Raw genomic sequence first — 24,737 nt, forward strand, 5'->3', positions numbered from 1 at the left:
CATGGAATGCAATTTCAGCTGGATCTCATCTCTCACGATTCAACCCTACAAGGTGGAGACTTGGCGTGAAGAGAATATGCATATCACGTTTAAAGACCTTAAAAGGCGGACAAAATCTTTCGCATGTGAGCCTTATTTGGAAAAAATGGGTGAGGCTACTTTTTGTATGACCAATTACACGACGCTGTCTCACGAGGTGTGGGTGGTGTCACGAATTGACGCGAGGGCTCTCAGCCATTCGCGGGAGGGCGTTAAGGAGGGGGCAGAGCTCTAACCGGAAGTGTCTTGCGGATGAGAACCTTGTCATTTGGCCACGGTCGGTTCTGAGGAGAGGTAGAGCTACCGCGAAGAAACGCAGAACAAGTTAGTTGACTAGAGGAACATTTGAAATAATTTTAACAATGAAACCGACCGAATAAGCCACTACACTTAACTAGTATTGAATTAGTTGTATATATTTAATTCAATGACGTAATTATTTTTTATACAGTCAAGGTTAGCGCTCTCCAGAGAGGGTTGTGTCATTGATCAGGCAGGACACGTCAGGAGAGAGAGAGAGAAAAAAGCTGTTTAGCCATAGCTACTGTATGAGCGAAAGGCATAGAAGGACCATATCGCTTGAGTCATAAACTTTCTTTTCGTTATTTCATCAGACACATCGAGGTTGCAGGTTAACTACAGGACGGATCGAGTCATCGCTTGGATCAAAGGTAGCGACCAAAAAGGTGAAAAGGGGATTTTATGATCGATGTTTGCAGCGTCGCTTTAGCCAGATTATTCAGAAGTTAGCTAGCTAGCATCTACGACTATTGACTTGATGATAACCGTTTCATATTTTGCCTAAAACAACCAGAAACCATATAAATAAAGAGATTGCTAACGCGTTAGCTAGCTACGTCATAAGTTTTATGTAATTAATAAAGGGTCGAGTCCAAATAGCACACACACAGGGAATAGGCTTTGACAGCTGTCACGCAAGGTCGCTTGTCTGTCATGTTTTCGTTCTAAATTTACCTAGCTAAATACATTTTCCAAATACTCTTGAATAATTATATTGCAACTAGAAAGCTAATTGCGCCTGTTATCGACAAAAATGCTAGCTATTATTAAGTTAGTTGGCCTTAAATGTTGGATCAACTGTCGACTGTCCGAAATAGCAGGCTAACGTTTACTAGCTAGGTAGGCTAGCTATCCGAGTTGCTAGCAAATTGGCTAGCTGCTAGCGCGTAGCATATGCTGACTGTGGCAACGTCATGAGCCTTTAGTTAAATGTTGCTAGCTAAACAGCTAGCATGCAAACAAAATAGTTAACTACAGGGAACTGATGTGGCAGAGAAACATGTCTCGTTAGTAAGGTTGTTATATTGACAGCTATTCTCGACAGACGTTAGCTGAGTATAACTAGCTAACTGCTTTTCGACAAGCAATAAGGGATCATCACATTAGCAGTAGAAAATGAGAAAGCTAGAGTGCTATCAATGTCCTGTCTGATTTCTCTATCAGCCTGATTCTCATTTACAAACATTTAAATAATAACGGGTGTATTTTGTTTTTCCCCCTCCTCTCTTTAGGACCTGAAGATCAAGGGATAGCAGATATTGTGTGTGGGAAAACAAATGGGGGATTACGGGTTTGGAGTCTTAGTGCAAAATAACACTGGCAACAAGTCTGCTTTCCCAGTTAGAATTCATCCACATCTGCAACCTCCACACCATCATCAGAATGCGTCTCAAAGCCCTGGTGCTTTTATAAACAGTACCACAGCTGGCAATGGCAGTAACAATGGGTCACCTTGGCTGTTTTCAGCCACAGCTGCCCACAGCAGCATGCAAGATGAAATTCTTGGGTCAGAAAAGCCCAAAGCCCAGCAACAGGAAATGCAAGAAACGCAAGAAAAACAGCTACTATCCCCTGGCCACCCGGAGTCTGGAATCGTATCTGAGTTAGAGAAGGCGAGGTCAGAGGAGAACAAGGTGGAGGGCGGCCTCTCTGAGGGTAGCAATGGAAAAGAGAAGCTGCGCCTCGAGTCCCCAGTACTGACAGGCTTCGACTACCAAGAGACATCAGGTCTTGGGACTCCGTGCCAGTCCAGTACCTCCTCGTCCCTGACTGGCTTCAACAACTGGTCAGCTGCTATTTCCCAGACCCCCTCCACCATCATCAACGAGGATGTCAGCTTCTTTAACCCAGCTGCCTCTGCTAACAATGGGCCCCTCCTGTTCCAGAATTTCTCCCACCACGTCAGCCCAGGCTTCGGGGGAAACTTCTCTCCCCAGATTGGACCCATCTCCCAGCACCATCCCCCACACCCCCACTTTCAGCATCCCCACAACCAGCACCAACAGCACCGAAGGTCCCCGGCCAGCCCCCACCCTCCTCCCTTCCCCCATAGGAATGCTGCCTTTAGCCAGTTGCCGCATTTGTCCAATAACCTGAATAAGCCCCCGTCACCTTGGGGTAGCTACCAAAGCCCTTCTCCCTCCCCCTCCTCCACCTCCTGGAGCCCCGGTGGGGGCTATGGTGGCTGGGGAGGCTCCCAGGGGCGTGAGTACCGTCGAGGCCTCAACGGAGGCATGACTCCCCTGAACTCAATCTCCCCGCTGAAGAAGACCTTCCCCAACAACCACGTGCCGTCGCAGAAGTACTCCCGCACCAGCCCTGGCTTCAACCCCAAGTCCTGGATGGACGAGAGTGTGAGCAGGAGTGAGAACATCTTCCCCTTCCAGGTCAGTGAATAATTCCCACCGCTTTTATACCTCTTAATTCTGTGATCATACTTAGAGCCACTCAGCGAGTAGTAATTGTATTTTATGTACCCACAGGCCCTACTCTCCATTATATGATGAATTTGTCACGATATTAATGTTAGTCCTATGCTTTAATTGCCAGAGGCCCCTTATGACTAACATAGCTTTGCCACTGCAGTGATGGGTGCCACGTATATGAGAGAGAAGCTATGATATATTTTTCTTCATCCATAGAACATGCAGTAGAGAAATGGATGGAGCATCAATTACCCATCTTCCTGTGAAATAGTGATTTTAAGATTACAGGGCTAATAATAACCCAAGACTACCGGTCTACGCCGTCTTTATAATGCAGTCTCATTAATGCAATTTGATAGCGCACAATTAAGATGACTTAGACAACAGTGTTATGTGTAGAGAACACTGATAGGATTGATGGAAAGGGCATGGAGGTTATTTTATTGATCAAGCACAAGGGTGTCTGTGGGGTGAAGGTGGTTGCGGGGGTTGGGCTGATATAAATGTGCTGGAAGGCCTGATTGAAGGCTTTGAGGATCTCCTTCCCCCCCAGAAGTGCTTCATCAGCCATGATGCCATACCGACCATGTTACATATTGCTAATAGCCTAGCTACTATGTTACTATATCACACAGCAGTGCTGTGCCCTTGTTGGTTTAGAGTCACCGTGTTGCTCAGGCTAGCTCGATTATGACACTCTGCCTTCTAAATGCATTGGGGGTAGAGGGTTAGATTGGGGGTTTTAGCTTCCTGACGCAGGCTGTAAATACTTATATTTGTCTTTTCAAGAGGATGAATATTCTCACACGTTAGGTTGGCCTGATCGGCAGTTCAGAATGCAGAGCGTTGAATAGAGACTGTCAGAATGAAGTTGTGGTCTTAAAATCCATTGGAAATGAAGTTGAACCCTCTGCAACTGTCTCTATATTCAACCGTTGAGTAGAGAAAGGACAGGCTACTTTTGTGTGACTGGACTGAGTGATCTGTTTTGAATCTAAATGCAGTATAGTAGGCTAAGGTTAGCTGTTCGGAAGTGCTGTTGATTTATTCCATTTCTACTGTGCAATCATGTTTAGTCACACTAGGCTAACTCTCATGGTTGTGTTCTATTTTGAGTGTTTCCCCTAGGATTTATTTCAGCAGTGGTGGCAAGGTTGGTGGGGGTGAATGCATTGCTACTAGCGTTAGCGCAATGACATGCTAGCTGTTCCCATAGACTTCCAATTATTGAGCCAACAACTATCCAATTAAAAGCGCATCTCGGTCACCGCCACTAAATTAATTTAGGCGAAACACAGATTTTTGTAGTAAGGACATTACTACATAATAACTAGGTTTCCTGTTTGTCTCTGTCCCTGACCAAGCAATGTTTTCAGCTTAAAGTGGACAGCGATGGTGAACACAAGTCCATTTCCATGGATCACATGCCTTTCTCTTGTGACTGCCAGGCATTTCCAAATGGCTCCACATAGTTTCCATTTTATCACAGAGGCAACATGTGGGTGATTGCGGTGTCCTTTTGCAATTATTTTGTCCCCCGTTTGCTCACTCCCTATTCATTTTTAACCACTTGCCTGTTTTAAAATAATAGATTGCAGCAGCATATAGGCTGTCACCAATTTCCCTTTTTAGCGTAACCTACAGCCATCAAGCTTACACCACATTTAGGCTACATTGCTCAAGTAATATTGTGTAAAAATACCTTGGTACCGTACTGTAGCAGCACATTTTCATAGAAACCCTTGGTTATGTTAATCAACACTGGATGTCTATTTGTAGCCTTCAGTAATTGTTTAGGTGTATGCCTTAAGGACTTAAATAGTTACATTGATACAAGTGATGTGATGCCCATCTCTTAGTCAAAGCTTAATGGCGCTGTAGGTTTCCATATGCCTCCTGTGTCTCCACCTAGAATATCTTGTGTTTGGTGTGAAGGCAGAGGCTGTCTGGTGGGGTAGGAGAGCACGGGTTCCATGCAAGCTGACACAGGTGAGGTGTTCATGATTAGGCTAACTAGCATCTTAGGGAGAAAATAAGAGAAGGGAGATGCTGCTCCCACTCGGAAGAACAAAAACGGGCAACAAAAGGTTTGTCAAGAGACAATGGTGCTAAAAACAAAAGGCCCCTCCTTTTTATTTAGATGTGACGTGCATCCTGTGATGGCCTTGGGCTGTGCTGCTGATCACAGATCAGTTCTGTACTGGGAGACCTAGACTACTGTAGGAAGGCTGTTTGTTTTGCTGGCTAGGCCACTGTACTCTGTTTGTTTCTGTATTAGAGTAGCTTTTGTTATTCGGTGCAGGTGCCCATGACAAATAGTCGTCTGTTGCCTTGGTCCAGTGTCATCTTTCAAGGATTAGTGACTGTGCCTCCCAGAGAGGGATGTCATGATAATATTATACAACGTGGACGAACACATACACACCAGTATCATCTCATGATATTATTTCAAAGATTGTACATAGGAGACTTTGTGTGAAGGGCCCTGGTCCCTACTATACTACCTTTGGGTGTGGTACTAGAGCTGTGTTATTAGGCCCCTCTGCACTGAGGCAAAGCAGGTTTTTCACTTTCTAAAACCCAAACTTCCTCTTAGCCTTGTGTAAGCTGCTCTACAGCCTTCCGTGACTGGGAGGAACAGGGCCTGCTGCCCGGTAACATGCCTTTTGGATTTGGGGCTGGGCAGGCACCCAAAGGGCCACATTAGCAATCTACGTGGGAAGTTGTTAGTGGAGGTAGGTTATGGTATTTTGGTTAGCTAGTTTTTAAATGAAGGACATACATTTGCTTGAATGTATAACCGCTCCAAATCAGAATTGAGGTTATCATATACATTTTTTTATTTTATTGAACCATGCAATATACATTGATGCCCTAATATAATTATGGGGACCTTGGGCTGTGCACAAGGACCTTATTGGATGGGAATTGCATTGTACTTGTATACAAGACTGAACATTTTGAATCTTGAATGAATTTAATATTTCCTCATTTTAAAGAGATTCATAAATCCTGATTGAATAGGTATGACTGAAATACCCGTAAGTCATTAGTTTATAGTAGACCTTGTTGCTTTGTGTTTTTACAATCTATAAGGCATTACGAACATTCAAATTAGTCTGCTGTCCATTGGGTCACGATGTGGCAGGATGTCTTGTTCACATCACAACTGTATCAGTTAAGTGTACTAATGGGAATATGTTTTTGATCGTGTGGACTGAGTGACTGACTGCTGTTCTGAGGGCAGTTCCAGTTTGAATATTTTGTTCTACTGGTGTAGTAACGAGCCTCATTCATTGTAATTCAACACCTCGTTTATGGCCAGAACACTTCCAGCTATTAACATTTTTAGGACATCAGACAATTATGGAATGATCCTATGGTGTTAAATTCTGCAAATATCCCTGGAATAATGAAATAACCATCAGTGAGTAGCGCATAATTGTGTTGTGTACTATTCGCCCTTCTCCTACCCTTGAATGTCGTTTTGAAACAGGAAGCATCTTGTGTGTTGTAATGAGTGAGATAAAAGAAATGAGAGCGATAGAGAAAATAAATGTCAGAAGTGTCACAGGCATTTAACACCCCTTCTCTGATTAGGCTCTGTTGCTGTTCATTAATTACTTTATCACCAAAGTAGATCTGGGTCCCCCGTGGGACCAGTCTGCACCCCCTGCCTCCCTAACCAGGCTCTGAGGCTGGATTAATGGGCTTGAGGGTGTTTTAATGTGCAAGGCTTTGAAATACTCTGACCAGCAACACAAAAATCAAGTGTCAAAGCTGGGCCCCTTATACCTACCTACCTCCCCCCCGTTCCATTCCCTTTTTCATTAGTATAGCTGTGACATTGTAGATTAATGTTGTAGCAGAAACACCCTTAGCATGCCATACTTAATCATTCCGCTCAGGGTGTATCATCAAGGCCCATTTTAGCAGTTCTTCACGTTGGTTAGTTTGGCCCTAGCTTCAAGCTCCCAGACACATGCTCTCTGCCTGGAGAGAGATATTATAATACAAATGGGTTACACTGGTTTGGCCTCCTTCAGTTTCCTTTGTTACACCGGTTTGGTCTCTCCCTCACTGTTTCCCTAGATTATTTTGTTTCTGTAAGGTGCAACTTTTTTTCCTCATAGTTGGGGTCGGGGGAATTCTTTGATTACTTTCCTGTATATGTGCAACTCGCCTATTATGTGGACTAAAGGCGTCGTCATGCTTCAGTTTGGCTGGCGGCAAGCCAAAGTTCCAGCCAAAGTTCGTTAGGCGAACTGGAAGTGTGTGCTGGCATACTCCCTTAAGACCTTCTTTTGGAAAAAATGGCAATAGTACTGTTTGGTTATTTTGAGATGCCGTTGCCAGTACACTACCTCAAAATAGTCCAAATTAATCTAATCTGTCATTCATTTAAAGTTTTTGCAGAGGGGATCTTAGAATGTAAAACGGCTCGTTTTCTAAGATGTTTGCTGCAGTATTTCTCAATGAAAAAATTTGCATGAATACGAGTCGTCTCTCGTTGAATGATAACAAAGACTTTGGTCAACGGTAGGGATTGTTCAATAATCAGACGAAGGGGTGTGGACTTCGGCTCCCGAACTTCTGCTGGCTTCGGGGAGAACATTTTGTTTGCCCAAACGGCAGAAAGAACGAACAAAAATGTCAATGTCTCCATTATATATTAAAGAAACTCTTCTGAAACAGTTTCGGCCGGGAAGCATGCGGACGCCTGAAGCCTGCCTTATTTTATACATTTTTTTTTTCTCTTCTCCAAAGGTTATTGTTGAGCTTGTTAAGGAAGTGCCTTATCTGACCCGCGCACCTTTCTATCTGTGTACCTTGGAGATTAACCAAACTTCTGAGGCTGTGAGATAGACACTGAGGGCCAGGCAGGTTCAGCTGGCCCATGCCATGTGTGCTCTTAAGGGCTGTTTGTGTGCGCCTAAGTACGTAGCCTGGGCCCTCTAAGCTTCCAGGGATGAGTGTTGCTGCCTGTTCATCAGATGGGAGGAGGTGCGTGAGAAAGGAGGGCAGAACAGATAGTTAATCACTACGGTTGCCATTCCATTCAGATGCTTAGCAACAACAGCAGCCATGTTTGTGCGTCGTGGTGGCGGAAGGGTTTTACAGGATCTTGCACAATGTCACACCTTTATGGCATTTCGTTACTTAGTACTGTACTAGAACCTAGATTTTGTGGAGAATTTCATTTGTAATGAGTATTTTTGTATTAATCTCTGGTAAACCACGGTCTACTGGAGCACCAGCCTGCTGGTAATAGTTTGGTTGTCCCTGTCAAGGCCATGGTTGTTAATGTTATCACTTTAAATGGTGGCCATGGAGCATTAAACGTCTGCTTCAATTCCCACCACCTAGCATGATGTGTATTTTACCTGAAGGTGATAGGCTGTCATGTACGTTTTATTCAAAGCATGGATTATTTCATTAAACGGTATTGAAATTCCTAAAATGTGGCCTGTGTGGAAATCCTGGTATATGATGCCATAACATGTGAGATGTGACCGTGTCCCGAAAACCACATGAGCCTTCATACTAGTGCTTCTCCTGTCATATGACAGCCAGATCTTGTCTGGCCTGGGTTGAAGGCTACTGTGAATCATTTCCAGCTCTTGCGCAACAAGCCTCACATTATCAACAGGTAGGACTTGTCTTGTTATTCCTGGCTGGCCTCTGGTATGCCATTCAGTAGAGGGGTTTAACCTGCTTGCTGCTCAAGTAATTCTTAGAAATTAGTCGTGACTACCATTGTCATGGGAATTGTTGAGTGTCCATTGAAAACCTTCAAGTCAAGGACAGCGAGTGAAAGGCTGCCTTGTTTTAGTAGTAGGCCTCCATATTGTTTTTGTATACAAGTTGAACTGCTGGTTTGAGCGTGTTTGGTTTAGGTTATGAGCGCTCTATCGCACTGCCACGTCGTGCCCGACTGACTAAAAGAATTGAACATTTCCAGTTTGGTCGCGGTGTCAGCCCTTTTTCATGGTCTTGTGTTTAAAGTTCATCTCAATCATTGCTTGCCTGAGCTTCCTCTGCGTGCACAGTGAGCGTGTTTTGAGCCGACGACCTGTATTCTGTACTGAATAATACTGGCAATGAAAATGTGTAGATACAGATTTACTTCTGTAAGAGAAAGCTATAAAATAATTATAACAAAAAATAAACGGTCACGATTGCATTTACTTTATTCATAGTATTCTGTATTCCATGCATGAAGTGTGTGTGTGATGAAAGCATAATGGAAATTTCATGGCGTCGGACTCCGAATATAGGCCAACAAATGTAACATTTAACCAGCGGCGGCTCCATCCCTCTAAAGCAGAACTCTCATCTATCTTTTACACAGGAGCGCACCAGATCCTTTGATGGCTTCAACATGCACTCCCTGGAGAACTCTCTCATTGACATCATGAGGGCTGAGCAAGATACCCTGAAAGGTAAGATGACAATCGCACAACACCAGGATCGCATGTCCGGTCACAAAATTGCTGTTAACGGCCGTATCTTACAACCTTTGTCCTCCCAAATCTGCTGCAAGGTCATCGAGGACAGCCATGTCAAACAACTGATTTTGAGTTTTCCTTTCAGTGGCCCTAGAGTAGACTAGGAAGTAAGGCGTGGAGGCTTATGTAGGCTATTCTACTGAGATTGCAAATGGACTTATGATTGTGCAGTAGGCGTCAAATGGTACACATTCGTGTACGGGGACCTCGGTCCGGTAAGTACATAATAATTATATAAATAAATAAAACCCCTAGGCTTATAAGCTATGCCGGGTTGTATGCCATTGCCACTTGAGTAAATCTGAGCTGAAAAAACAACAACATTGTAGTCTATTCCATTAAAGCTACACTTGACCAGATTCGCATAGAAATTTGAGTTAAATCTTTCATTCCTGTTGAAAGCAAGTCAGTGTGCTATTTCTGTGCTTTTTTTTCTCAATTTTTTTTTGTCTTTTGGTTTTGTACACCAGTTTCAAACAGCTGAATATACATTATTTTGGGTTATGGAAACTATATTTCAGTGATTTAGATGGTACAATGATTCTCTACAGAATGACTGCCTGCTTTATCACAAACTGAAATTAGGCAACCTATTCAAATTTGAGCAACCAGGAAATGGTGGTGCGATTTCTGCATCTTTTTAATACAACTAGAGCCAATGCGCACTTCAACATTCTAGGCTATTCTACAGAGGGTGCAAATTGAAGTCTATTCCTGATCTGTCACTTTCAGCATTCAAATGTTCTTAAAATGGCTTTCGCAATATTAGGCTTTATTCATTGAGTGAGAGCCACTGCAATTTGCTAGGTTATTTTTTTAAATCAAATGCGCTGTTAAATGTTTCACTGGAATGAAAGTAGCCTAAGCTACCACCGGAGACTAGTTGCCTAGTTAGATAAAAAAATATAAAAAAATAAACCTAATCGGGGCTTATATTTTATTTTAGTTGTCCAGGTTCACCATGAGTAATAGATCTGGTAGTTTTACTTGAAACAATTAGTATGGTCATTTTTAGATATACAACCCCCCCCCCCCCGAGTTAATAGTGGGGGTGGTTGTTTCTCTCATGGCTCAGCTCAGGTGCCTACTTACCCATACACATTCACACACCACACACAGATCCAGGTCAGAGAGGCTTGTAAGCTCCATCAGCAGCAGATGCTAATTTACAGTGGAAAACAAACGTGTTTGCATCGATTCCTTCCTCTAATTAAACCGTTATGTTGCAATGCCACGGTCCCCACTAGACCTCTCAACTTTGCATTGTATAAGGTACGAAAGTCCCATAATTTCAGGTGTGATGTCAAATGGAACAGACATGCAGAGATAATCACTGACGACTAGGTTTTCCTTCCCAACTCTTCCTTCATAGTTGCCTGTAGTCCCCATTTGAGGTCGTTGCAGGTGGATTTTGAGCAGCTCCCCAACTTAGGTCCATTAGAACTGTGCGGCTGCACACGTACAATGACGTGGCGCAGCAGACTGGTGTTAGCAGCAGCTACACTGACCCATAAATGCCAGCACCTCTGATGGAGTGGACCTCCACAGGTGCCTCTTTCCCTGGCCCAGCCATGGAGCACATGTGCTGGGTGTGCTGACAGGCCCTCTCAATGATGCAAGGCTTCCTCAGGATTAGTCAGGCTGATCCAGGATGTGGAGGGTGGAGATGTTGTGACGTGGAGGAAAGGGACTCCACCACTAATAAAACTGTCTGGATTTTGAATCGGTTTATAATGATGTAAAGTGCGTTTAGAAGTCGTGTTTAAGGTTAGGTGCTGGTTGTGCGGGAGGTATTTTCATAGCTGCAGCTAGTGAAGGGTTTGTTGATTTCGCAGAGTTAAAAAAATAGATTTTTTTGGGGCATGTAAATTAAACGCTTGCGGACGGTCTCTATAGTCTGTCCGTCTGGTTTATGACGCAAACATTGCAAACCGGAACGTTCCTGTTGTCAGTCAGTTAGGACGATCTACTTTACACCTAGGCTACTCTTTGTTTTGTTTGAGAAAGGACAGACTGGCTTGGTTAGAGGGAGTAGCTTAGGCATGGGTTTCTAATGTTTATCTCTTCCGTAGCATGTATACATTTTTACACCTCTGTATTGAGCTGTTAAACCACACAACTTTGTGTCACACAACAGCTCATCACTTCAGGCTCTTTGCCTCTGATGTTCTCCAATCTAGTTTGTGCCTTTGCTGATTATTGGAATGACGCTCCCAGTGCTGCGTGCCAGCTACAGAAGGCAGAGAAAAACATCATTATGATGCATTATTCGCCTTGTGAGCAGCAGCAGTTCCTTGCCACTGTCTCCAGGGCAATGTGTTTCTACATTAGAAAGATCCACACAGATGCAGGCCCTACTCCGGCTGTGTCCTGACCTTACTGGGTCGCTTTGGGTGAGCTCCAAGGGTACCAAAGCAGCGCCCCGGCCCGCCTATCCCTAATTGAAAAGAATGATCTGACCGTCAAACGTGGACCTCTGTAGAACAGATTTAAAAGGAAAGAGGGGAAAAAATGGACTGTAGAAGTGGCTTTGAATCGATTCCAGCATTGTCCTCTGCGACTAAAAAGAGCACTCTGTTCTCTGAGAAGTTACAAAATGGTGTGTTGGCTCTGTGTCACCATTGACTGCTGAGCCTGTCCACCAGCCTGTTCTCTCTCTTTGATTGAATAGGTGGAGGGAGGGGAGGGGCTTAGAGTTTGTGTGACGGAACGGATTTCTCCAATCACGGCACTCTCATCTGGTCCACACAGGAGCCATGTATATAGAGTTGGTCAAACAAACAAAGCGAAATATTGTTCCAATTCTAGACATTAAATATTCCCCATGTAATGCTTATGGGGTGTTGACATGGCTGCCATAGAATGTTGAGTGTCATGTAAATGCATCAACGCTGAAACCTCAATGGCCCAACTCTCTAAATACATGGCTCCGGTCCACACCAGTCACAATGGTTTTACTTTTACAAGTTTTTTCCCTCTCATTATCCCCTTCACCAAGGCATCCCAGCATGGCACAGTTCAACACTCAAGTACATTTGGCAGGAGGTCATGGGAGGAACAGGGTGTGCGCAAATGGCTCAGTGTAAATTGTATGAGATGCCAGCGAGCAGGCGGCTGGGCGACGGACTACGTGGGCTAATGTGGGCTAATGTAACGGCTCAGTTTGTGTATTGCAGCGTATGCTTGTAACTGAATCTCTTAATGATTTATACTCTGTTTCCTCTCACTAGGTCGCCTAGGATTCACACATCCACGGGGAGATAGTCCTTTGCCCATAAATGATATGTAATTTTTTTTATAGCACTAGTGATCTGATGGCTTTACCCATGCTGATGGAGGGATGGATGGATGAAGGGTGAAACAAGCCATATATTAACATAGTCTGTAGTCATGTTTGTGCTTGGCGTGCTCTTGAGGCACCAGTGTGGGTTTGCTGCTCTGTGGACGATTCTTATGCCATTAGTTCTTTAAAAGATTGATGTGGATTTATTGAATAGCAATCTCTTGTAGACAGATACACATAGAATTACTGGTGTTGTAGCATCTGTCAACAGACTATGGATTGCAACCAGGTGCGTAGATTTTTATAGCACTGGTAATTACAACAAATCACAATTTCGCAGCATCATTTCAATTTTGGATGGGATGGGGACATTTGGCCCGTAGACTTGCCTGTAACTTCCAAAAAAATAGGGGGTGGAGCGCCTCGTTCCCCTACCGCTCCTCATTCTAGTATCTTTTCTAACACGTCTCCCCCAGAACTGAATCTATTTTTATTTTTTTTGCTCTGGATGTCAGATTCATTGAATAGTGAATAATTTACCAAATCTACTGCAATCTTGGATCTTTTTGGTAATTAACAGATCATTTATTGTAACTTAAGTAATTTTTACTAGAATAACTTAATTTTTTATTTTATTCATAAGCCTCCCGAGTGGTGCAGCAGTCTAAAGGCACTGCATCGCAGTGCTTGAGGCGTCACCAACAGATCCGGGTTCTATCCGCAGCCACCCGGCCTGACCTGGAGAACCATAAGGTGGCGCACAATTTGGTCCGGGGTAGGGGAGGGTTTGCTCATCCGAGATGTCCTATCCCGCTCTAGCGACTCCTGTGGTGGGCCGGGCGCATGCATGCTGACACGGTTGCCAGTTGGACGGTGTTTTCCCCCGACACATTGGTGCGGCTGGCTTCTGGGTTGAGTGAACAGTGTGTCAAGAAGCGGTGCGGTTTGGCAGGATCTCGACCTTCGCCTCTCCCGAGTCCGTAACGGGAGTTGCAGCGATTGGACAAGACTGTAACTACCAATTGATATCACGAAATTGGGGGAAAAAAGGGGTAGTACAACAACAAAAATGTCATAGTATTCATTTTTTGATATTCTACCACATTGTCCATGAGTTTCTAGTAGATAGATCATATGGTTCAAGAGAGAATAGCCTAATCAATGAAATAGCATCTCATCAACGGCATTATTTTCTATTAACTCTGCAACTCTTCCAGCTATTGACTCTTTTTCACAACTGCCACAAGTTTTGCGCCAACACATTTACAACAAAGACATATTGACTTAGTAAAATAAGGGTGTTATTAAACATTAGTGATAAAGGACATTTCATGCGGTGTCCCTCATATTAAACAGCAGTGGAATTCACAAAGTTGATGGTTTATATTTAGGATAATGTTTTACAGCTTTGTCATTCTAATTTCTGCTTTTAAATCATGTTCTGAGACTCAGGGAGAGACTCCATGGTGGATCACTGGGCTGTCAGTTGCACTTCGGCTTATGCATATCAAAATACAGTTGAGGAAGCTGTATGTTATATTTTTTAAATTAACATGTCACCATCCCTAGGCAATGGGTTTCATTCTCAAGTAAGAACACAAATGGGGAGCTTAGTTCTTTCATTGCATAGGCAAGATATTATTTTATATATTTTACATGTGATAAGGCCACAAAGGGCCAGAGGCTATGCTATTTGCATTCAGCCAGACCTCTAATTTGCCTAGCTATGCAATGAAAGAACTAAGCTCCCCATTTGTGTTCTTACTTGAGAATGAAACCCTATTGCCTGAAGATAGTGACATGTTCATTTAAAAAATATAACATACAGCTTCCTCAACTGCATTTTGATATGCATAAGCCGACGTGCAACAGAGCCCAGTGATCCACCATGGAGTCTCTCCCTGAGTCTCAGTGTTAGCCTATATCGCTCGGTCATATGGTCAGACGGTGATCAAACTGTACAGATGGTGGTCCTGCATAGATACTATTCAGAGAGTACTAGTCTTAGAGGCGTTCACACCTGCTGGTAGTTACTCTGTGGAATGCACACGCGTGTATCAGAGAGCGTGTAAAACCACCCTCCACTGACTTCCTGAAGAGCTGCTCGCCATCTGACCCATGGAAGAGAGTGGGTCCTCATGACACAAGGGCATCCTCTGGCTCGGTCTGCCATGTACTGCTGGGCACTGAGGAGGCAATACAGCACTAATCACGTGTAGGATTTGACTGCAAAGGAGAAGGGCATGTGTTGTGACTGAAAGAATGAGCATTTCAATGAAACTGTTGCTGTTCAATGCATCCCTTTCACCTGTCTTGTTTTTACATGCAGCAAGGAATTATGGGAGGAGACGAGGTAAATTCATTATTTTGGGTTATTCAAGTGGATTTATGTTTGTTTGGATTTACCTTCAAAACTGGCATAGAAAGACCCTGTCTTTTGCATCCATGTTCAGTGTTTATGAAGGGGGGCAGTATGTGTTTGCATGTAGATGTTGTGCGTCACTGTTGGTCTGTGGTGTTGTGGTTGTCAGCATTACATTTGTTTGTGTACAGAGCGAGAAACACAGATACACACGTCAAGCAGTGACCACGAGCAGTGACCAGGGCACGCTACTGGCCCCCGCCCAGTAGCGTGCCCTGTACTTGAGTCACTGTCACTAGACTGCTACCACCCAGTTACTCTACCATGCACCTTAGAGGCTGCTGCCCTATGGAACACTGGTCACTTACTGTTTACATACTGTTTTACCCACTTCATATGTGTATTCTAGTCAAGGCCTTATCCTATTTAACTGTTGCTTCACGTGCACATGTATTCAGGTATACTACATATTCTTTCCATATAGTGTCCATATTGTCTATACAGTACCATTCAAGTTTGGACAAACCTACTCATTCAAGGGTTTTTATTTGTATTTTTTTACATTGTAGAATAATAGTGGAGACATCCTATGAAATAACACCTATGGAATCTTGTAGTAACCAAAAAAAGTGTTCAAAGTAGCCACCTTTTGCCTTGACAGCTTGCACACTCTTGGCATACTCTGAACCATCTTCACCTGGAATGCTTTTCCAACAGTCTTGAATGATTTCCCACATGTTGAGCATTTGTTGGCTGCTTTTCCTTCACTCTGCGGTCCAACTCATTCCAAACCAATTCAATTAGGTTAAGATCGGGTGATTGTGGAGGCCAGGTCATCTGATGCAGCACTCAATCACTTTCCTTGATCAAATAGCCCTTACGCAACCTGGAGGTGTGTTGGGTCATTGTCCTGTTGAAAAAAAGATGATAGTCCCACTAAGCGCAAAGCAGACTGGATGGAGTATCGCTGCAGAATGCTGTGGTAGCCATGCTGGTTAAGTGTGCCTTGAATTCTAAATAAAACACTGACAGTGTCACCAGCAAAGCACCCCCACGCCATCACACCACCTCCTCCATGCTTCACGGTGGGAACCACACATGTGGAGATCATCCATTCACCTACTCTGCGTCTCACAAAGACACGGTTGGAACCAAAAATCTCAAATTTGGACTCATTAGACCAAAAGACCGATTTCCACTAGTCTATTGTCCATTGCTCGTGTTTCTTGGCCCAAGCAAGACTCTTCTTCTTATTGGTGTCCTTTAGTAGTGGTTTCTTTGCAGTAATTTGACCATGAAGGCCTGATTCATGCAGTCTCCTCGGAACAGTTGATATTGAGATGTCTGTAACTTGAACTCTGAAGTGTTTATTTAGGCTGTATTTCTGAGGCTGGTAATTCTAATGAACGTGTCCTCTGCAGTAGAGGTAACTCTGGATCTTCCTTTCCTGTGGTGGTCCTCATGAGAGCCAGCTTGATGGTTTTTTGTAACTGCACTTGAATAAACTTTCAAAGTTCTTAATGTTCAGCATTGACTGACCTTCATGTCTTAAAGTAATGATGGACTGTTTCTCTTTGCTTATTTGAGCTGTTCTTGCCATATGTACTTTTACCCTATTTGGTAAAAGTCCATCTTCTGTATACCACCCCTACCTTGTCACAACACAACTGATTGGCTCAAATGCATTAAGAAGGAATTTAACTTTTAACAAGGCACAACTGTTAATTGACATGCATTCCAGGTGACTACCTCACTAAGCCGGTTGAGAGAGTGCTAAGAATGTGCATTTCTGGTTACTGCATGATCCCATATGTTATTTCATAGTTTTGATGTCTTCACTATTCTACAATTTAGAAAGTAGTTAAAATAAAGAAACCCTTGAATGAGTAGGTGTATCCGAACTTTGTATTTTTATATTACATTATTTTACTTTGTTGTGTGAATTGTTTGATACTACTTCACTGTCAGCGCTAGGAACACAAGCATTTTGCTACACCCGCAATAACATCTGCTAAATATGTGTGTGACCAATAAAATTTGATTCGATTTTGACACAATACACACAGTGTACAGACTCGGGGCTAACTCTCTCACGTAAAGCTGCTCAGCTCTGGTTTCCGTCACTTGGTAAGGAATAAGGCTGGGGTGGCTCCAGGACACCCGGCCGGAACGATATTTTAGGCTTGCCCGGCCCCTGCTGCTGCCATGGGCTTGGCTGCAGGCGCTCATGTGGGTGTGTGGACTGTGTTTTGAGCTGAAATGGGGGAGGGGTGGCTGGTGTAGTTCTGTGCTGGGGACGGATGTGGAGAGCGGGAGATTGATTAGTATCCCTGCCTCAGTCCCTGTTAACGCAGATCAGCAGGGCCTTACTGTAGCATTGTTTCTGGCACTCAATGATTCATGTCAGATGAACTACTGTAAAATGGGCACGCGGTTGTAGCTAAAATTGCTAGACCATACCTAACCATGCAATGATACCCCCTCCACTCAACTCAGGTTGATGATACACCTAGGAAATAAACCCAATGAGTATTGATCTTTTTGTTGTATCAGTTGTGTTTAGTCAGGCTATCCTCTGTTATTGTCTGACTGCGTTGTCTGTGATCCTCTCCTCAGTCCATTCTTCCCTGTTCCCCATGGAGGATGGTTTCCCTGACGACGAGCGTGGCGAGCAGAGCCTGCCTGGCCTAGGCTCACCCCACTGCTTCCCCCACCAGAATGGGGAGCGAGTGGAGCGCTACTCACGCAAGGTCTTCGTTGGCGGTCTCCCCCCTGATATTGATGAAGGTAACCTTCAATTTGATTTTAAATGTTATAATTTATTTAAATATAGAAACGGCTTCACTGAATACTGCTGACGTAGGTGGAGGCAATGAACTGTGAACACAAGGATGATACTGGACTGGACACCTGGTTGATTGGGTGGAGGTCTAGAATGTACATGTCTTCATGGGCTGTAGTCTAGGGTTACACGACGGATGTTGAAAATGTTCTCCCTTTGTGACCAATTTCTGCCGTAAGAGCAGCGCTGCGTAGTGAAAGCCTCTTGTCATTTTTCTCACTGCATAACACAACATCTTGTGTTATTTTGTTCAGTTTCTGCCCGGTTCTTATTGCTTCCTGAGGGTTTTGGCTCTTAAGTAGGCATAGTTGTAGTACATTATCTGTGTATTTTTTTTAGAATAAGGAGTGGAGGACATCTCGTGTCAGATTGGTGTTGCTGGCAGGGGACTAGAGAACAGCTGAGGCCCTGCTTGTTTTCTTGATGCTACCATCTGCTCTGCTTTATTCTCCTTGTTTACTGTTACAATCTACACCCAACGTAATAGGGACTCACATATATCCCTGTAGTCTACACCACTAAGAACAGGCATCTGATATTACACACATGCACCATATCACAGTATAACCACTGAAGCAATAGTTGAATGTTTTTCTTTTTCGCCTTTTAGATGAGATAACGGCTAGTTTCCGTCGCTTTGGACACCTCTTTGTGGACTGGCCTCACAAGGCAGAGAGCAAATCTTACTTTCCCCCGAAAGGTGAGTCGCGTTTTAAGTCAACCTACTGCTACTGCCCTTATCGTCAGCCACATACAGCATTGCCATCAAAATGTACTATCAGAATTTACTATTGAGGCCTAAATAGTCTGAAATATTAAAACAAACTCGTGAGCAGAGCGGTCTTACCATTGACAGTCATTTCCAGCAGCAGACTGAGAATGAAACGGTAGAAGTCCTCTAGTAATCTCTGTGACATTGTTCCGTGTAGGTGGTTTGAGTGACCTTGTCCTCTGTTTGCTCTGTAGGTTATGCCTTCCTGCTGTTCCAGGATGAGAGCTCTGTGCAGGCCCTGATTGAGGCCTGTATTGAAGAGGACGGCAAGCTCTACCTGTGTGTGTCCAGCCCCACCATCAAAGACAAGCCGGTGAGCGGATTGCCCCATCACCCATCTGCTATTATCTTCTCTCCCCTTCTCTTATGCTATTGTGAAAGCTATCAAGATGCGCCACAGCAGCGTTTTACTGCTTCATTTATTATTTAGTGAGCCCATTCGATTAGTGGCTGACCCAGTGAATAATCAAGCAGCTACCTTCTTTGTGAAATTGGCGTAACATGGTAGACATGACAAACTTTAAGACGTATCATGCTGTGATACATACGTCTCCCTGTGTATGTGTGCAACAGGTCCAGATCCGCCCCTGGAACCTGAACGACAGTGACTTTGTGATGGACGGCTCCCAGCCTCTGGACCCCAGGAAGACCATATTTGTGGGTGGGGTGCCACGCCCTCTCCGTGCAGGTAACCTATTGACCCTAGTCCACACTCCCATTGGCACTTTAGTCCTGGGCTGTGTCCCAAATGGCACCATATAGTGCACTTCTTTTGACTAGGCGGTCCATAGGGAATTTGGGATGCAGCCCTAGCTCCTCTATGGTATATTAAAAACCGGTTAGATGAGTGTTGCATTTCATCACATCAGCATGTGTGTAATGGGAGGACTTTCGTACAGCTATTTGGAATATTATGGCCAAGTTCGGAATGTCACATTGAATCTGAGGCTAGATCCTGGAACTGTGCTGCATTTGAACCCTTTCGTAACCTGTCTGTGTTTCCCTCCTTTCACAGTGGAGCTAGCAATGATCATGGACAGGCTGTATGGAGGGGTGTGCTACGCCGGTATCGACACAGACCCCGAGCTCAAGTACCCCAAGGGAGCAGGACGGGTCGCCTTCTCTAATCAGCAGAGCTACATTGCTGCTATCAGCGCTCGTTTTGTCCAACTGCAGCATGGAGAAATCGATAAACGGGTTGGTGAAGACTTTTTTTTTTTTTTCTCTCTTAGGAAAATGCAGCATTACACACACAAGTATGCGGAAGGACAGAAATGTTGTACAAAACAGATAATAGGCTCTGTTTCCTGTCTTTTAAAAGGACAAATTGTTCTTTATTGTTCTGGTTTTAAAAGATTAAAGCAAAATATTTGTTGGCATTTTGACTGGGGTGTACGAGGACGGAAAACAAATGCCTTTAAAGTACCTTTAACCAGCTGCCACCTGCAGAAGAATTTGGCTATTTCACTCGGTCACACTGGAATAATTGTTCACACATTAGTATGTGCCAAGCCAACATGTCTCTCTTTCTGTAGTGACTTGAGAATTTTTGTAGATAAAAAGTTTTTGTAAAAAGGATGACGTGCGTAATTGTCAGTACAATTATGTGTTGTGTGTTAAATCTTTGAAGATGCACTATATAGCAATATACAAACATATGTGGACACCCTTCAAATGAGTGGATTTGGCTATTTCAGCAACAGCCATTGCTGACATGTGTATTAAATCGAACACACAGCAATGCGGTCTCCGTAAACAAACATTGTCAGTAGAATGGCCTTACTGAAGACCTCGGTGACTTTCAACTTTGGACTCTGGAGCAGTGGAAATGCGTTCTCTGGAGTGATGAATCATGCTTCACCATCTGGCAATCCCAACGGACGAATCTGGATTTGGCGGATGCCAGGGGAACGCTACCTGCTCGTATGCATTGTGCCAACTGTAATGTTTGGGGGAGGAGGAATAATTGTCTGGGGCTAGGCCCAGTGAAGGGAATCTTAACGCCACTGCATACAATTACATTCTAGTCGATTCTGTGCTTCTAACTTTGTGGCAACAGTTTGGGGATGTCCATACAGAATTGAGTTGTTGAGATCGTTGTGGATGAGTTGGAACTGAGTGCCAGGCCTCATCGCCCAACATCAGTGCCTGACCTCACTAATGGATGATGTAGTGTACATTAATGTAATGAATCCTTTATTCTCTAGTGGGTGTCTGACAGATAGTTCTCTCCTCTATCTCTCTCTACAGGTGGAAGTGAAGCCATACGTCCTGGACGACCAGCTGTGTGATGAGTGTCAGGGAACCCGGTGTGGGGGCAAGTTTGCCCCCTTCTTCTGCGCCAATGTCACCTGTCTTCAGTATTACTGTGAATACTGCTGGGCGGCCATTCACTCACGCGCCGGCCGGGAGTTCCACAAGCCACTGGTAAAGGAAGGAGGGGACCGGCCTAGGCACATCTCCTTCCGCTGGAACTGACTGACACACAGAGTAAGAGGCAGAGGGGGGAGTTGGAGTCGCAAATCATTGTACAAATAAATGCACTTTTCAGTTGCTGGTTACTTTTTAGCTCTAATTTGAAAAAAATGTTTAATTTTAAATTCATATTTATTTTAAAGATGAGAAACTGGAATTATATCCCGATATGTCAAGGAAGGAAAAGAAAATGTTTAAATCCCATTATTTTCTTTACTTCAGTTGATTTTATATTTTATTAGTGCATATAGACATTTGAAAAAACAAAGGGCTTTCAATTGTCACTCTGCTATCCAATTTGGCGTGTCATTGACCATGAATTTTAAAGCAGTATGTTCAGTTGTAGTTCAGAGCAAATGTGAATATGAAAGGTGTCGCTAAAGAACAGTGCACTTATTTATTTACTTTAGAGTGCAGATGATTCAGTATAAAATCCCAGTAGTTTAACCAAAGCTTAATCTCAATTGGTTGGAAAAAGAAACGACTACAGATCAAATGTTTGAAATAATGTTTAAGACCATGCTAATATTTGATGTTACTTGACAAGATCGATTTCACAACAGGCGTTTGAGTTTGATCTCCATTTTGACATGCAAAAACTAATACCTCAAGCTTAGCTGCTAATGTGCCGAATAAGTTAAAGAAAAGAAGCTGGTCTCCACCTTTCCCTTAGGATCCCAATCAAAGGGAAACGGCTCACTTTTCTAGACACTGCTTTGTCACTTCCTTATTTTTGTAATCCAACCAGGGTTGTAGTAAGAATGAACAGAGCATCTTATTGAGGAATGTATGGCGTTGGAGGTCCCAGAGGCCCTGAGTGCTGGCCGGTGTCGGGATAATAAGTGAACCCCCCTCTCTGTGTCTGTGGTCTTGCTAGCTCGGAGAGGAGGAGGGGCTAGGGTCTAGGTTCTCATCAGGGCTGCATGTAAGCAGAAAGCCCTGTTTTTTGTTTTTTTCCATTTATTATTATTAATGCAGGTGTGCAAATCTCCCAAGCCTTTATCCACAATCCTATTTTGTTTTTACCCCCCTTAAAAAGAAAAGAGAAATTAATTAGAAAAGTTGGGGGTTGTCATCAACACACATTTACCCCTAGAGGCATTGATATAGCTAGAACAGCAGACCTCTTTTCCTGTGCCAGCCGAGCTAACTCAGCCAGTGTTTTAAGCATAAATGAAGATACTCCCACATGCAGTTCTTTCACTCAAGACTGCAATAAAGAGTTTATACCTAGACTCTTTAGGGAAGCAAAGACGGCTGTGCAGTAGTGAGTAATACTAGCTCATTTTTTCTTTTTCTTTTTTTTAAAGAGTTTTCATTCTCGTTTTTATATAATTTCTACCCTTTCCTTAAGAAGACCAGATGGACACCAGTAAACCAAAGATTGGCCTTGAATAGATAACAGTGCAGCCAAAATCCAGGAAAACATTAGTGAAAACAACTGGATTTATTGAGCTTACAAGCACCCAGGCCTTTTCACCAGTCAATCCGCTCATTTCCAAAGGTCAAAATGGAGAAGCTTCTTGCTAGGCAGTTGTGTAACTTGGATAGATCTGCAAAAGGTTTGGAAATGTAACACAAAAAGCTAAACAAAGACTCACAGTTGGTCTGGTTAATATAGTCATACAGTATCTGAATCTACTAGCGTTAAATATGTCAGGGAGTAAGTGCTAAAATATAACTTAATACACTAGTGAAATACGTATCCTTGTGTTGGCTTGATGGTGTGCTAATGCACCAGTTCTGCACCATGAATTTAGCTTGGGTGTGGTGGGTGAACATTTTAGAAGTTAAAAACCCTTTTTGAAGAATTTGCTGTTAATGAGAAAAAGATTATTTTATACATGGCCTGCTGATTTTTGGTACAGTGTTTTCTAGCTAAATTATTTTGTCATGCACATATAAACATTTATTATGCACTACTTTTCTAAACATTTTTTTCAACAGTCATTTTAGGCACATTTTTTCACAAATGGGAAAAGTCCTTTTTGCAATACCTCAATTTTTCACATTGTGAAAGGTAGCTTTTGTACTTTTGTTACTGAGAGATCTGCATATATGGAAATTTTAATTTAAAGAAAAAAGTTGAGTGATTTCAATATATTATTTTCAATTATGCTTTTTATTATACATTTCAGTGCTGAGGAATCTTTACAACTAAGTGCACACTTGTGTTGATGCGACTTCAAAACTGCAGAGGAATGATGAAAGTGTATTGCTTAAGGTATTAGATCTCATACACTAAATGTTTCACAAAAATCTGATCTTAACAGCATGGTGAGAAAACGTTGTCATTTAAAATGAATGTTTAAAAAAATGGCTACCCAAGTTGGAAAATGGTAACTTCTATTGTTTTTGGTTTCCTCTCTCCATAGCTGGACTGTAACAATTATAAGGACAATGCAAATGATGGTTCATAATTAGGCTGAATCTCGTATCACAAGAATGGATGTTTGGTGTTTAGATATTTTAACATTGGAAAATGTATATTCTTGAACTTGCCAACTAGCTCCTATTATAATCCTTAGCATGCATGATAAAAAAAAGAAGTACATGAATTAGCTATTGAAATTAATTGTTGTAGTGCACCAGATGTTTCACAACTTTTAATTTATTAAGGACACCCCCACACCTCACTCCCCTCCCATGTGTTCATCTCTTTGCCTTCCCCATACTCAGACCTCTGCAGGATGCACAAAAATATACAAGAAAATAAGAAAAAAACTAACTCTAAAATATATTTTAGCAGTGCAAGACTTGAGCATCTTTTAGGACACTGTTGAAAAGACTTGATAACTCATCTCCACTGTCTGTTGAGGCAAATCAACCTAGTTGGAGGAAGGGGAACATTAAGACTTGAATGTGGTAAATGTTGCAAGTTAACTTCGAGTTGTTATGTGCAATACTTTTTTTGAACTTTTTTCCAGAATAAGACTTTGCAATGTAATTCTTTAATGCCGTTTTTAATTGCAGACATTTAAAGAAGATGTTAATATGTTTTTCACAGTCATTTTCTACTGTTATTGTAATCCTTTTCATGCTGGTGTTTGTAAAAAAGAAAAGAAAAAGAAATCAAACTATTTGTACTAATATAAATAATTGAAGTTATTTTTTAAAACATTTAAAGGTTTTGTGCTCATTTGCTTAATTTGTTTATTTCAAGCTACTGTGATTGGTTGCATTGTAATTATTAGGTCAATAATGTATTTAGCTGTTTATTGGTATATTTTTAATTGGAATGTATAATTTTTTATAATTTTGATCAGATTTTTGTTATATTTTTGAGGTGAAGCTTTTAATATGTTAGTGTCTAGTTTTTACTAATTGCTATATTGTGCTCCACAATATATGGTTCACATTTTCTGAAGGAAATAAATATTTAAATATTGGTCTGTTAATGATGTTACTTAATGGCAAAATGTCAATAGTTTTTAACTGTGTATGGGAAGGTTGTATTTATTAATATTTTTTTTTTACTTAAGATATCACCATAATTTTTATTGTCATTTCACTTTATAAGTTACTATTTTTGTATTTACCTTTCAAATTAAGTTATGTAATACAAAATGTCCATATTTCTAGGAGTTGGTCTGTAAAAGTGCTAGTGAAATGAAAAAGAGATCTAATGTTATTTAATTGTTTGCAGCCAACTATTTATAACAGTATGCATAACTTTTAAATATTTGTAATGTGAAATGTTGAATGAATAAAACTTAACTGTGACAATAA

General features: G+C 42.4%; 1 protein-coding gene across 6 annotated transcripts; it reads left to right on the forward strand.

Moving 5' to 3' along the window:
* Positions 1-300: 300 nt before the first annotated feature.
* Positions 301-24,737, forward strand: LOC135548793 (cytoplasmic polyadenylation element-binding protein 4-like). Of its 6 annotated transcripts, none has more exons than XM_064978713.1 (11): positions 301-363; positions 654-725; positions 1,572-2,726; positions 9,118-9,208; positions 14,887-14,910; positions 17,536-17,706; positions 18,372-18,461; positions 18,728-18,846; positions 19,107-19,221; positions 19,549-19,730; positions 20,784-24,737. In XM_064978713.1, the coding sequence occupies exons 3-11, from the start codon at positions 1,617-1,619 to the stop codon at positions 21,009-21,011; spliced, it is 2,130 nt and encodes a 709-aa protein (XP_064834785.1). In that variant the 5' UTR covers positions 301-363; positions 654-725; positions 1,572-1,616; the 3' UTR covers positions 21,012-24,737. The 6 variants fall into 6 exon arrangements, 5 of the variants coding, with proteins under 5 accessions (XP_064834785.1, XP_064834786.1, XP_064834787.1 ...); XM_064978714.1 differs by having other exon boundaries at positions 304-363; positions 654-710; XR_010456893.1 differs by having other exon boundaries at positions 306-725; positions 20,784-23,232; positions 23,384-24,737.

The sequence above is a fragment of the Oncorhynchus masou genome, chromosome 11 (genome assembly GCF_036934945.1).
Source record: "Oncorhynchus masou masou isolate Uvic2021 chromosome 11, UVic_Omas_1.1, whole genome shotgun sequence".
Lineage (NCBI taxonomy): Eukaryota > Metazoa > Chordata > Actinopteri > Salmoniformes > Salmonidae > Oncorhynchus > Oncorhynchus masou.